The sequence below is a fragment of the Pecten maximus genome, chromosome 8, assembly GCF_902652985.1.
Source record: "Pecten maximus chromosome 8, xPecMax1.1, whole genome shotgun sequence".
NCBI lineage: Eukaryota > Metazoa > Mollusca > Bivalvia > Pectinida > Pectinidae > Pecten > Pecten maximus.
Window position 1 is genome coordinate 21306880 of NC_047022.1, and position 13735 is coordinate 21320614.

Here is a 13735-nt window from a genome sequence, read left to right on the forward strand (position 1 = left end):
GTCATTTACAAACATGCTGTGCAGGTGGTTAGAAATTTTGTTTAACTATGATTTTCAAAAAATTCAGAAAACTTTTATTTATAGTAACAGTGACCTCATTTTTAATCCCAAGTGGTTGATACCCAACTGGTACAATGTAAAGTGTATGAAGTTCCAGGACATTTTTTATTGAATTTGAAGTCTACCGAGGAAGGATGGTGTTCGTGTTAAATACTACAAATGGACAGGATAATGAAACACCGGATATATGCATGATGTAATTTTCCTGGCAAGGGTAAATGCAGACTAACCTTCTGGACAAATCTGTCCACTGCTGTAGCCAATCACAGTTAGGAATGTCCTTCATACATGCCTGCAATAGATATCACGACGAAAATTTCATTTAGTCTTAAAATCAACTAGAACTGTCGCCAGGATGGCTGACTAATACCCCCGCAATCTGCACGAGTCAATGGTGAATTAGAGGCTAACTAAGATAACCCAGTAATATAGTGACCAGTTGCCATAGCAACCATAATTTTGAGAAAAAGAAAGAGGCATGCACATCTACACATGGTCCTCTATATTTGTGTGAAGTTTCATTGAAATCGGTCCTTCGGTTGAGGAGGAGTTGTCCGGACAAACTTAAAGTTATGGTTCTTATCGGAAAACCTGTTTATAGTGACCAGTTGCCATAGCAACCATAATTTTGAGAAAAAGAAAGTGGCATGCACATCTTCACATGGTCCTCTATATTTGTGTGAAGTTTCATTGAAATCGGCCCTTCGATTTAGGAGGAGTTGTCCAGACAAACTTACAGTTATGGTTCTAATCGGAACAAGGTGGGATGTTAGGTTGAACAAGGTAGGTTTATAGTGTTTATAGTGACCAGTTGCCATAGCAACCATAATTTTTAGAAAAAGAAAGTGGCATGCACATCTACACATGATCATTAATATGTGTGTGAAGTTTCATTGGAATCGGCCCATCAGTTTAGGAGGAGTTGTCTGGACAAAATGTGTCCACAGACAGATGGACGGACAGACAACCTGATTCCAGTATACCCCCCTAACTTCGTTGCGGGGTATAATAAAATTTCATAGCCCTCAGAAAATAATTAAGTACATGTATAAGCTAGTTTAGATTAAATGAAACTATTTCAAATTTGTGTTTTAACTGTTCAATACTCTTTACAAGTCTTTTGTGCCAAAAACAATTAAAAAAGCAAACAAACCTCCATAATCTCTAGTAAGGCATCAACTATGGTCTCCAAGGAGCTGAGAGACATTTTCTCGTGTTCTGGAGCAGCCATTGTAAATGAGCGGTCACCTGGTCTGTAGCTAGTACGGAATGCACTGACAGCAGCAGACTTCACTTTGCTGATTCCGAACAGCTGATAAAACTTTGGCAGGGAGAACTCGGCCAGACTCAGCTTCAGGACTTTAAGTGTGGACTCAGCTGGTGACAGGAGACACGCAATGTGTTAACACTTACAAAACTTTAATGTCAGTACGTCAATAAGCTATACAGTAGAATACCCGTGTGTCAGAAAGGGCCCACAATGCGTATTGTCTCTAAACTTGTCCTTAACTTGAGCGTTATTTCAATAATGAAACACTAGTGATGGGAATCACTTTCAATTCCAGAATCGATAATTACATAATTTGAAACTTGAAATCGATAGATTTGTAATTATAATTAATTTTCTAAATTTAGCACAAAATTGTCCTTTTGAAGATTTACGTACATCTCGGGTACATTTATTACACATCTTGGCGTTTGTTATCAATATCTTATAATGAATACAAAGCATTAAACAGATATTAATCTATTCAAATCTCCTCAATCGCTCGTAAACGACCAATGAATACATCCGTAAAATATAAGAACGACTACTTCTTAGTTCAGTAACATTACAAAAGTCTACAAAGCCAAAGCTTTACGAACACTTCCAGAAATTTCTTATTAATTGCCTTTTCAAGATTATCATCGATGACCTTTTCTCTCTCTCTCTCTCTCTCTCTCTTTTTTTTGATTAATTTTCGATTATCGCCCCACCAATACTGGTAATAAGCCAACCCAAATATATTACAATTCAGTGGCAATGCCCATCTCCTATTCTGGGTCAAAGTTTATGAGTTGACCCCCTTGGCTTATAACATAATAAATATATGAATCCAGACCCCAGATTTGACATTTGACCTTTCGTAAACCTTTGGTACTCACCACTGAAACTAAGCTGTGAGCAGGTACACAAGGAATGGATAATGTTGATGACGAGTCCGTGGGTCGATGCTCGCAGTGACAACGGTCCGGTACACACCAGTAATGTCACAATGTGGAACAGGAATGGAAGATGACTAGCAACTGTAACAGAATTTTTTCTTTTTACAGAGAACTGAAGATAAAGACTGTCAAATCAATTTTCAACTGATTTCTATGTTGAACAACTATTTATTATTTATTTCATTTTTTTTTTTTTAATTGCCTCCAAAAGAACTTCTTTCTCCATATTATGCACAGGAGGCAACATGAGAAAATACTCACATCTAGTGAATTGTTGAATGACAACATGAGAAGATACTCACCATCTAGTGAATTGTTGAATGACAACATGAGAAGATACTCACCATCTAGTGAATTGTTGAATGACAACATGAGGAGATACTCACCATCTAGTGAATTGTTGAATGACAACATGAGAAGATACTCACCATCTAGTGAATTGTTGAATGACAACATGAGAAGATACTCACCATCTAGTGAATGGTTGAATGACAACATGAGAAGATACTCACCATCTAGTGAATTGTTGAATGACAACATGAGAAGATACTCACCATCTAGTGAATTGTTGAATGACAACATGAGAAGATATCTGGCCAGGATGGCGATGTCATCCCACATCAAATGTTGTTCCAGTGTTGGTGTCGGCGAGGTACACGTCTTGTCTATCAGCTACAAACAGTATTTTAAAATTGAGGATAAAATATTAATCACACAGATTACGATAATCTGATCCCGATATAAACAAAATGGACAAAAAGTCACAGGATTCAAATAAAACCATCTATATCAATATTCAGTACAGCCGGTAATTGTTGCAGGGAATTTATTTATTTTTTATTCTCAGTACATCAACAAAATTGTAAACAATCTATCTATGAAATAATACCATGCAGGAACATATCAACTGTTACGTAAATTAATAGCGGGAATCTATTACTTCTTAATTAATATCACCATTATATTGTTGATCCTATTGTCATGTAGTCAATACATAAAACCCTGAGATCACTTTAAGTGTTATACCACTTAACCTGCTTTAGCTGTATTCATTTGAAACTTGATACATATACAAGATATATTTCAGGGAAAATTGTGTAAATTTGATTTCCTCTTCTTGAGTAAAAATCATCCAAATTGTGAAACGGACCGTAATTACAAGTGATTTCATTTAATTCAAACACGTTCAGTACCATTTACTAAGCAACCATTTTTTTCCAGCTCAACCCAACCATGCATGTTTTTTAAATTATTTAAAAAAAAAAAAAAAAAAATTCAGTCCTTTGAATTCTGTGGGGTAACTTTTATGAGTGTATTTCAGGGTATTTAAGGGAATATGCTCTGCAGCAAGGAGCCTATGTTTGTATCGAAATTCTAAATCTATCAGAGGCACCAAAGAAATCTATAAAAGATGTGATTATAGATATGTATCAACACATATCGTCTTTGTGATCAGAAGTGAACCTTACCCTACAAAGACGACCTATGACCTTCCGCGACACCAGTTGTACATTTGCAGAGGTCAAGGCCACAGCAGTGTCCGCCATTATTTCAGCCTGTATAGAGCCCAGCCCTCCAGTTACACTCCGCTGTAAAGATATTTACGAATTATTCATCAACACCTTTTGATTTATATAAAAGTTAATTGATGCTTTTCAACTTTTCTGGTGGGTTCATATCATAATAAATGAACTGGAAATTTTACATCAGGTGATAGAACCAATGTAGGATCACAATATAGAATTAATCTTTAAAGTTTTAAGAACCTAAGTTTCCATTGCATATCTGCTGTCATGTCTCCAGTTTTGAATAGAATGTTGAGCAAATATGGCAATCTCTGGTGCCAAATATATCGTTAAATCTGACCTTTAAAAACAAATTTTGTTAGAATACATGAGGTTGCAATATAATGTTTAATCAATTAAGTAATTTTGGTAACAAAGCCAAAAAATCTGTAAAAAAGAATTTCCAAACTAAAAATCATTATTTTTTCAGACATTAATACCATTGTTTTTATCGTGCTAAACATGTACAAAGATTCTTATTTTTGATTACCTTAATAAAGCTATCCAGAACCATGTCCAAGAGGTCAGCCACCTGACCAATGTTGCCCCAGATCTTGGCTTGTATGGAGGGATACATCTACAAGGGAGAAAACTCATCTCATTAGCATCAGTTAATACGCAGACAGTTTCATCAACCAACGATCAGTTTTATGTTTTCTTCACCTTGTTAAATTTAAGTTACATTCCCATCCTATGATTTCATTACCCATAATGCCTTACCTCCACTTCCTCTATTGTCATGGTGATGAGTTTATCCAGAATCAGTGCCACTTTCTGCCTTTTGTTTTCATCAGAGTGTTTACAAAATCTAGGGGATAGAGTAAAAAATAAGCAATAAGAATGACACCAATCAATGACATTGACCTACATTAACGGTCACAGGGGTCAAAAATAGACCAAAATCTTAATATAGTCACAGGGGTCAAAAATAGGCCAAAAACTTAGTATAGTCACAGGGGTCAATCAAAGGGCCAAAGGCTCTGAGAAACGTCAGGGTCTGAGGTCATATAATAAGAAATTTAAAATTGGATTTTATAGTCAGACAGCTACACTTGTATCAGATGAAATGTCTTAATCTGGTTATTCCTATTCTATATATATTCAAGAAAACATGTATAACATATGTATCTGTTCACAACTTTCCAATAGCTAAATATAGTTCTTTCCCTATTTCTTTAATGCTTGTGGAAGATTATTGATAGACTTCTGAATCAGTAAAGCTGCTTGTAAATTTTGAAGAAAAAAAAAGCAACTGAAGGATAAATCGGTCTATTAATAGTTACATGTACAACCAGAGATAAAATCCAAGATGTACACAGCCAAAGTTTTTTTTTATTTATACTATTTATACTATTGGTTTAAGGCTTATATGAAATGTTCCTGCATATGAACTCAGGATGAACATACGAGTCTAAGACATGTGGATAGTTTCCCTGTGGACGCAAACAAAAGTGTGACTAACAAAATTTACCCACCACAACTATAATAACGGCAGGTTCCAAAGGCATCCTGACATTAAAAATAGGCCAAAATCTTAGTATAGCATATAACACGGGGAATACAATGGGTTCTTTTAATGGCCATGAATCATGTATAGAGATCAACCTTTATGAATCATGTATTGAGATCAACCTTTATGAATTATGTATAGAGATCAACCTTTATGAATCATGTATTGAGATTGTCACGATCGCATGTGGGTATAGGTTGTATATGTATGTCTTTACGTTGTTTTGTGTGTAATCGTGTGCGCGTATTTGTATGGCACGAATGGAAGTACGGTCAGAGCGGAAGTGCACGTGCGAAAGGTCGGTTAGCGTCACTACAGGTAAGCTATGCCGTGAGTAATGGCTGTAGTGTAACCACCTGTAGTCAGAATCCTTTTGATCATGGATACAGGCACGGAATACAGACTGTGGTGAGTAACTAACGTTATATCTTTCTATTTATTTCACTAATTGCTATCTTAGAATGTCTTGTATTCCGGATAAATGTATTTCTAGTATATATCTTAGTGTACGGTCCAATCATGCGTGGCGGTGATTAGTAATAATATGTCTATATAGGTGTTGCTGATCTGATAGCTTATAAATGTTTATGTTGTGATAGTTATGTTATGACGTTTATTATAGGTTATTTGCAGTTGTTGTATTGATATGTCCGTAAATATTGGTATGAATGTCCATCTATAGGTAAAATAGGTCAGTGAGTTTTACCTGTGTACAAATGTATGGAAGCCCATATGGGCCATATATGATTCATAATGTATATTGTGGTAGCGTTAGGAATGGACCGGCATGTGATTCTAATAGTGTTTTATGTTAATATTTAATCATATTTAGGTTTATGATAGCAAGTATTTAGGGTTTATAGTACAATATTATATTATTGGAATATCATTTTAGGAAATATGTTGTTAATTAGCATGAGTGTTTGGTGTGAAATTGTCACGTGTGTCATTGTGTGTTTTTAAGCTTTCCATGACGGAGTGAAGTTCCTTGGACAACAGGACACCGGAACAATCATCACGACTTCGGCATCAGGACCGGTAGAAAACTCTGGTCAGCCTCAGGAGGTCTGATGTGATAAACAGACGGGTCAAGGAGCCAAGGTGATAAGGAATGGTGGTCCGTACTACGGCCACTAGATCATGAAGCGGTGACGTCTAACGCTGTTGACGGTATGACGTTATAGCCAGCTAGCTCTCATTGAGTAGTTGCTACATACTTTACCTGCGGGAAAGTATTGTTGAGACTCATAGTGAGTCATCCCTGTGGGAGGTGCGTGACATACGAGGGATATACCTGAACTGCGGTTCAGTTACTCATGTGTTTCTGTCTCTTGAGTGGAGAACTTGTGCCTTTAATGTGTACTTGTACCGGTATTGTGCTGTTCTGTGTCGACGACTCCGTGACTTTAACCGTAATTGAATGTCAGAGTGTGCAAGGGGTGTGAATGTGCGTTTGTATGAATATATCTATTTGCTTTTGTACATAATAGTTAATAAATATTGTTTTGTATAATCTATTTTATTGTCTTCAATTCCAAAAACCAACTCGAACGCTTGTCGTACGTTACAGAGATCAACCTTTACGAATCATGTATTGAGATCAACCTTTATGAATCATGTATTGAGATCATCCTTTATGAATCATGTATTGAGATCAACCTTTATGAATCATGTATTGAGATCAACCTTTATGAATCATGTAGTGAGATTTACCCTGACAAATCATCAGACAAATCTGACATCTGGTAATCATAATCATTCTACTAAATTAAAGGTATTCAGCTAGTAGCCAACTTTGAACACCCTTGGCAAGCAAAGTTGCACATCAGCATGATAGTGAAATCCCACAAGACGACTTATATAGGCTTCCAGACTGCTGTTTAATCCAAGTAGTACAAGGGCTGATTGATAAGATGCGAGCCTCATATTGAAGGACTTTAATTTTGCCCGACATATTCAACATAATCCCCTTCAGTATCTATACACTTTTTCAGAGGTGTTTAAAGGCCTTAATGCCACTTTTATTCAACTCCTTTTCTTGGCTGTTCAGAAAGGCATCCACTGCATGTTAGGGTTAGGGTGCCTGAAATAGCTGTTTTCAGTTTTAGAAATAGATGAAAGTTTGATGGAGCAAGATCAGGTGAATAAGGCCGATATTCAATCAATTTAAAGCCACAATCGTGAATCATCTGAAAACAATATAAAATCACCAGGTCCGCCTTTATTTCATAAACGAACAAAACTGGTCCAAGTGGTCTAACCGTTTGGACCTGAAAAAACAAAAAAACGGCCTAGGTAACGGGTGTTTCTTCATTAGAGTTATTTCCCCTTACCTTGTGAGATTTGGTAGCCATGGCGTGATGTATTCCAGACACAAATGCTTCATCTCTATATTGGAGTTCCCGAAGCCTTGAATACATTCCTCCAGGAATTCCAGCGTTAGATGAGGCTCGTTAGCGGCCAAGGTCTCACTGATTGACTTGATGAAGATTGTGTTGTTGGCAGGAATACACAAACCTGGTAAGAGGTAACACGCATGATTTTTTTATGAACTTTTTAACATAATATTGTAATGGTTTGGTATTCAGCTTCATAAAAATATAGGTACTTTGTAATGTTTATAATTATCATGACAATGCTTTGTAGTCTAAGCAGTTCACAGTTTTTTTGACTGGACAAAATTCCCCCTCACCAAAAAAACGAAGTATAGTGATCTGGTTACCATAGTAACCACAAAAATACAATATTATATAGATTACGCACATCAACAATGTGTAAAGGTTATTGCCATAAAGTTTCATTGAAATTCCCTCAGTAGTTTAGGAGGAGTAGCCGGTACATCGTTGTCTACAGACGGACGGACGGACGACCTAATTCCAGTATACCCCAAACTTTGTTGCAGAGTATAATTAAGCTCTGCCAGACATCCAATTTTGATATCATTAGGTCTGTTGATAACTTGTTATACTTACCAGTTGTTTCTAACAGCTGACCTTCAATCTTGAGGTCAAATGTCTGTGTGAGGGCACACAGCAAGTTGTAGGCAGCCGACCGCAGACTGGGATCTGAGCTGCCCAAGTTGAGCAGGGCCTACAAGACAGAATAAAAACATTGTCTACAGTTTCTTCATAGTATAATTGGACATTTTTCACCAAAAAATAAACAGAAAATAATTGTTGAGTCTGTACAGATCATTAACAGACCAAACCTAATAAATTATTAAAGAAAGCTTGCACTAAACTAACATTTGAATCTGCAATCTGAGTTTCCCTTTTAAACTGCATTGTGTTTGACTATACAGGCTTCGCTATATAGCGATACCCGGTACCTACCACGTTGAGCAAGGTACCAGGGACGTCCTTGGGCCGGATCTTCGTGTGGACCGTCACAGTATCCTGAAAAATACAATCACTAGTGAATTTAACAGGTCAGCCTCATTTCAATGTCCAAAACTAATGATTTTTAAAGACATAAAAAGAATCTGATAATGTTCTGTGACATGACTTCCTCAAAATATATGTATTTACAGTCACCACTTACACACCTCAGCTGTGTGACAACATGCCAGCTCCACAAAAACCCATTAACCACATACTGGCTATGAGTTCCATAATTATAACCACTTAATTAGCTACATGCAGGCTATGACATAACCCCTTATCTACATACCTTAACATAATCCCTTAATTATATACTGGCTGTGTAATCCCTTAACTACATGCTGGCTATGACATAACCCCTTAACTACATGCTGGCTATGACATATCCCCTTAACTACATGCTGGCTATGACATATCCCCTTAACTACATGCTGGCTATGACATAACCCCTTAACTACATACCGGCTGTGACACAACACCTTAACTACAAACCGGCTGTGACATAACCCCTTAACTACATACCGGCTGTGACATAACCCCTTAACTACATACTGGCTGTGACACAACCCCTTAACTACATACCGGCTGTGACAGCTCCCATCTCGTCCTGATATGTATGATGTCATGTACAATGTTATCACAGTCATTGTGGATAAAAGACAGTGGTCCACTCTCATTGGATATCGTCAGGGTAAATTGGTTATCATCTACAAGGCAAACCTACAACCAGAACAAAATGGCAGCCTGAACAAACACATGAAATCAAATCTGTTTCAAAAATCTTTAAAATGACATCCAAATCACTGCACTACTGATGTAACACAATAGATACCTTAACCTGTGGGACAAGTTGCTGACCACCAATGGTGAATGTGGGGCTTCACATACTAAGCTTGAACTAATAATAATTTTCAATGTGGAATGGTTGTCGGACTAAAACTTTACTTAATAAAGATATATATATTTTTTTGCAAGAAATACAGTTAAACCAAAGGAGCCTGTGACATTCTTATCAAATCATTACCCTATTAAAATTCTACTGTCTTTAGAGGAGTATTACCTCTTCTATTTCTGAAGCGTAATATACATCATTAAGTAAGACTTGGTGGCCAAGGACTCGCAGTTTCTCCGCCGAAGTTATCTGGATAGCATTTGGACCAACCTACAACAAGCAGCAAATATTATGTAAATTAAAACTTCACTTAATACAGTCAATTTAACATAAAAATAAAACTTCACTGAATTAGTACAGTCAATTTAACGTCAAACTAAATCTGCACTTAGTACAGTGAAATTTAATGTTAAACTAAAACCTCACTTTATACAATGTTTAAATTTTGACACTAAAAGTCTGCATGCATCACATCCTGTCAAAGTCTTTATATCAACCTCGATTGTGACTAATTGTTGCTGACTTTAACATCTGACTATGTTCTGACCTTGTACTGACCTAGATTTGTGAGTAATCTGACCTAGTTTCTAATTTTCATTCACCTTGTACTGACCTAGATTTGTGAGTAATCTGACCTAGTTTTTGACCATGAACTGAACTTGATCTGACATTAACATTGTGACCTTTTTCTGACCATGTGCTGACCTAGATTTGTGACTGATCTGAACTATATTCTGACTTTTATTGATTTTGTAGTGACCTAGTTTTGTGATTATGAGCTTACCTTGATGGTGACCTTGGTATCCTTGTGAGAGAGTTTGAGAGCATTGTTTGAGATTTTGAGGTCCTCCTCCAGTGACACAGTGGAGCCGGGTAGCTTCTGTTGATCGGGGTCTATATACTCATTCAATCGGGCTGGATGGTCAATAAAAAACAACTTCCTATTTCCCTGAAAGACAATACAATTGAATACAGCATTCCAGTTTTACATGCAAGATTCAATGGTTAAGTGTGAAACCATACATAGAGTAAAGCCTATGAATATTATAAATGATCCACCACACTTCTTAATTAAATGTATTTCAAACTTGAAAACTTTTAACAAAATAATTTTGCCTCATTCTTTATCCATAAGATTCTTCTTCAATGTGTACATATATTACCCTTTTTATACCACATAAACTTGTTATGGTAGCCTGGTGTCATCAAAATAATTATAAACTTTGCAAAAAATAAGTAACTTGTCTATAAAAATTCAAAAATTCTATAAATTTTTTTAATGAATTTGATTCCTGTGTAATGACCTTTGTTTACTATGAGGATGGTGTATTTGAAATGATATCTAAGCAAATGTAATGACCTTGAGGTACCTAAAATGACCTTGATATCATGTAAATATCTTGATGTACATAAAATAGCATTGATGTACAATGTACCTGTAATGACCTGCATGTATGAGTAATGACCTTGATGCATGTATGAGTGAAGATCTTGATGTATGTGTAGTGACCTTGATGTATATGTAGTGACCTTGATGTATGTGTAATGACCTTGGTGTTTGAGTAATGACCTTGGTGTATGAATAATAACCTTGATGTATGTGTAATGACCTTGATGTATGAGAAATGACCCTGGTGTATGAATAATGACCTTGATGTACGTGTAATGACTTAGTGTACATGCAGTGACCTTGAGAGTTGAGTACTGACCTTGAGGGGAGTGAGAATCCGATCATGATACTTGGTATACTCCCTCACCCATGAGTTACAGTTATATATATAGCAGGCGACAATGTTCTGGTACACAACCTCCGGCATCACCACAAACCATTTGGACAGGAAATCGGTCTGCAAGAGTAACCACATCACATTTCTATCGCGACACACTCATCACCATATTATCATCTTCATCAAATAATTCTTTTTTTTTTAAAGTTATTTGCACTTTATTGTTTTATTCTTCCTTATGATTTCAAAATTGAAACAAAGCAAGTTTCATTTCATTTTCACCAAATTTACTTTGGAAAAGTCAGATTGTTATGAGTTGTTTATGTCCAACAAGCAAAAATATCAGATTGAAATTTTAACTCTTTACGTACTCATTCAAATTTTGCGGTCGCTACCGGAAGTGAATGCTGGGTAATTCTTTGTGTATTGGAGCATATGGCTATCACATCAGACGTCGATAAAACGATCTTTTACTGTTGTGTGATGCTTAATATCAAATGAAGTTTATCGTATGGAACGAGTACTGAGTACGGAAACTCTTTTACCCAATTTTTCCTTTGAAATACGGTGAAATCACCAGGCAGAATCGCAGAAAATGACATGTTGATCGGCACATGTGTCACATGAGTGCAAGCAGAAAACGAAAGTAAATTTGAGGCCGCCATTTTGTAGCTATGTAAACCCGGCATGAACCGGCGGAATTCTTTAAAATAGACAATCTTAACGAATGAATATGCTTCTGGTATGTAAAATAGTTCATCAATACAATATTTACATTGCTTATTATTTCTTAAAAACATCATTTCCGTGTGAATTTCTTCGTATGACTATGCTGAACCAGCAAAGGATGGAAGGCATGTCAATTGCGATGTGTGTAGTCATCATGAAGGATACAAGAGCACGTTTTTGTGACGTGTGTAGTCGTCGTGAGTACGGAAAGAGTTAAACAATGATATGAAGCAGATATGATTGAACACGAAATTTGACAAAAGAATGACAAACAAAAAAAGTCAACCAATCACAACACAGTCACAATTTAAACATATATACATTACCTATTAGTATATTTACACCTATACCACACAAATGTATAACACATATACAACATACTGAATATATATTAACATAATACATATACTACACACTTGCGTAATACTCACCACACATTCATGTAAATATAACACGTGTATCACAAACTTATGTATATAAATATAACACATATACCACACACTTACATAAATATAACACATACCACAGTTATGTAAATATAACACACATACCACACACTAATATGTAAATATAACACATACCACACACTAATATGTAAATATAACACACATACCACACACTAATATTTAAATATAACACACATACCACACACTAATATGTAAATATAACACACATACGACACACTAATATGTAAATATAACACACATACCACACACTTACATATAAACATATACAAATATAGACCTTATATGATCACTATACAGGCTTATCCTCTGTCTTTTAACATAAATTAGGTATAGAATTGATTTGGCTCAGCATACTTTTGACCACTGTACCATGGGGAGGATGATCACAATAACAACACTGCAGACATGGTGAGAATCGGTTGACCAGTACCAGGCATGATCTTATATTTTCCTAAGTTGGTAATCAAAGACATGATTCCTGGAAATTCTTTCTATCTTTAAAATTTGCAAAATAACTAGTGAAGCATTATTTATAGACATAATTACATAAATGTTATACTGATCTTCATTTGTATTTATCTCATATACATATATCACATATTTGCACACAGTACATACGACATATTTAACACATACTACATATTTACACATATATAGTTAATTACACACATACCATATATTTACACACATATTACATACTACATATTTACACATACCACAAATTTACTACATATTTGAACACATGCTACATATTTACACATATACTACATATTAACACAAATACTACACATATACCATATACTTACACACATACTACATATTTACACACATACATATACCACATATTTACACACATACATATACTACATATTTACACAAATACTACACATATACCATATACTTACACACATACTACATATTTACACAAATACATTTACTACATATTTACACACATACTACATATTTACACACATACATATACCACATATTTACACACATACTACATATTTACACAAATACTACACATATACCATATACTTACACACATACTACATATTTACACACATACATATACCACATATTTACACACATACTACATATTAGATCCACAACAACAGAGACCACAGGGAAACACATACGACCTATGGACACACAACACAAGAGGACACACAGACAGATATACATATACACACAGACAAA

General features: G+C 35.6%; 1 protein-coding gene across 1 annotated transcript in view; it reads right to left on the minus strand.

Moving 5' to 3' along the window:
* The window catches only part of LOC117332753 (neurofibromin-like), an 85357-nt gene that overhangs the window by 17274 nt on the left and 54348 nt on the right, over positions 1–13735 (minus strand). The window contains exons 39-52 of the mRNA XM_033891781.1: positions 11322–11459; positions 10397–10561; positions 9781–9882; positions 9303–9440; positions 8673–8735; positions 8313–8430; positions 7674–7857; positions 4551–4638; positions 4321–4407; positions 3735–3854; positions 2820–2937; positions 2206–2346; positions 1214–1437; positions 291–352 (exon numbers count right to left, since the gene is read on the minus strand). Of these exons, the coding sequence (XP_033747672.1) occupies positions 291–352; positions 1214–1437; positions 2206–2346; positions 2820–2937; positions 3735–3854; positions 4321–4407; positions 4551–4638; positions 7674–7857; positions 8313–8430; positions 8673–8735; positions 9303–9440; positions 9781–9882; positions 10397–10561; positions 11322–11459 (1748 nt within the window). The remainder of the gene's footprint in view (positions 1–290; positions 353–1213; positions 1438–2205; positions 2347–2819; positions 2938–3734; positions 3855–4320; positions 4408–4550; positions 4639–7673; positions 7858–8312; positions 8431–8672; positions 8736–9302; positions 9441–9780; positions 9883–10396; positions 10562–11321; positions 11460–13735) is intronic.